This window comes from Dufourea novaeangliae, unplaced genomic scaffold (genome assembly GCF_001272555.1).
Source record: "Dufourea novaeangliae isolate 0120121106 unplaced genomic scaffold, ASM127255v1 scaffold459, whole genome shotgun sequence".
NCBI lineage: Eukaryota > Metazoa > Arthropoda > Insecta > Hymenoptera > Halictidae > Dufourea > Dufourea novaeangliae.
The window spans coordinates 110,958-112,944 of NW_015374409.1; the positions used below are offsets into that span (position 1 = coordinate 110,958).

The following is a 1,987-nucleotide window of genomic DNA, read 5'->3' on the forward strand; positions in this document are numbered from 1 at the left end:
CCTGTGTCCGGGTCGAGGGACGTATGAAGTACCTCGGCCTCGACCTGGACAGCCGCTGGCGCTTCGAAGAACACTTTGACCGTTTGGTCCCCCGGATTGAGGGCGTGGCGACCCTGTTGGGTCGTCTGATGCCCAATCTCGGGGGGCCGGAGGAGAGGGTCCGCCGCCTCTACATGGGGGTGGTGCGAGCGATGGCCCTATACGGGTCACCCGTCTGGGCCCGCGACCTGATGGCCCGCCGGCGGGGCCGGCAGCTACTGCGGCGCATTCAGCGCCGCATGGCCATCAGGATTGCCAGGGGGTACCGCACCATCTCCCACGAGGCGGCGGCTGTCCTGGCTTTTGATTTCCAGGCGGAGGCTGACGCCGATCTGTATCGGTGTCTGCAGGCCCTCCGCCGGAACGGGTTCGACCCTCCGGACGACGCGGTCGTGGTGATGAAGCGCCAGGGCCGGCGGCTCGCTCGCGAAAAGTGACGGCGCCAGCTGTATGACAGCGGCGCCGCCCGGCAGCGAGCCGTGGGCGCGGTCCTGCCCGTCCTTGATGGATGGCTGGACCGTCGGCACGGCAGGCTATCCTACCGGCTCACGCAGGTGCTCACCGGGCACGGATGCTTCGGGGGGTACCTGCAGAGGGTTGGAGCCGAGGCGACGGCAGAGTGCCACCAGTGCAGCGCTCAGTTAATCTGAAAGACTGAATATAAGTTTTCTTCGCTATTAGAAAGTAGTCACACAAATTCATTTTTTTTCATTATACCCTTCTAAATATACAAATAGAAGATGTGTATAGTTAAACGCTCTAAAAGATTTAAAGCTGCCTTGTTCATACCTTGATTAAGTTATACTCACCCACTAAGTTGCATTGTTCCGTACGTCGTGGCCCTTTCTCCATAGAGGTCTTCTAAAATCAATGGTTTGAACTGAAGTTTTCCACTAATAACTTGCAACAAAGATCCATGGTGTTCATTGTGGTATACACAAAATTCATAATCCTAAAACATCAAAATTGTGTGAGAGAATTTCTCGTATTTATTATAAACTGTAAAGAATGCCTCCAACATACAATCTGTTTCAAAAGAGCGTTATGAAAAAAATTCAAAAACAGGCTTATAATAGAGGAAGACAAGGCATTATGGGGTAGCACGATAAGATGGGGTACCGTAAACGCTAACTGAAAAATGCTAGACACGTGACGAATACACCAATAGGAAGCTAATATGTTATAACAATTGAATCGCTGACAACAATGAGTGGGGGAGCAGGTGTCTTTTATTTATACCTGTGAAAGTCCGATTTTTCTCTGTCTTTTTAAAGCTTAATAACTTAAGAGTCTGACTATATATTGTATCAAGCATGTGCCAAATACTAAACTACTAACTCATAATTGTATTATTACTCATAAAGACTTAATTGAGAGGTACAATTATCACCTTATTTGCATTTTACTTAGCTTCCCTATCACGCCCCGCCATCCCTTACATCTAAAACACTTCAACGCAATTGCCCAATATAATGCGTATGCCCCTTCATTTTCAAGTATAGCCTCTATGCTTTTGCTCAAGTTTTCCGCGTACCATTCGGGGAATGCCCTCCATGTTTGTTTAATTTGGCGGTATAGCTGCTTTACAGTAAGTATAGCCCCGAAGCTTAAGCTTGATGATGCTCTAGCCATTTTCAATCGCATTAGCGTTTAGTGATTGTGAAGGCCACTTTAGTGCTTGGATACATTTTCCATTATTCATGAAGTGCACAACCGACTTCGGTTAGTTAGATCATTGACTTCTTGTCACACTCAAGATGAATTATCTTCACCAAACCATTCTCTAGTAGACATCAATAGACATTGTACTTTTAGAAAATTAAACATTTTTACAAGATTGTTATATGGTTTGTCTTGTCTATCACTTGTTATACGTGTTTCCCCTCTCTTTTCAAAATTATCAACGTTCTTTGCAGCCCTATACCGTTTCACTCACGTCCTTACGAAC

At 47.0% G+C, this 1,987-nt stretch overlaps 1 protein-coding gene across 1 annotated transcript in view; it reads right to left on the reverse strand.

Annotated features, from left to right (window-relative positions):
• Nucleotides 1-1,671, reverse strand: part of LOC107193030 (beta-1,3-glucan-binding protein-like) — a 17,909-nt gene extending 16,238 nt beyond the window's left edge. The window contains exons 1-2 of the mRNA XM_015582404.1: nucleotides 1,504-1,671; nucleotides 849-991 (exon numbers count right to left, since the gene is read on the reverse strand). Coding sequence (XP_015437890.1) covers nucleotides 849-991; nucleotides 1,504-1,671 — 311 coding nt within the window. The remainder of the gene's footprint in view (nucleotides 1-848; nucleotides 992-1,503) is intronic.
• Between the last annotated feature and the right edge of the window lie 316 nt (nucleotides 1,672-1,987).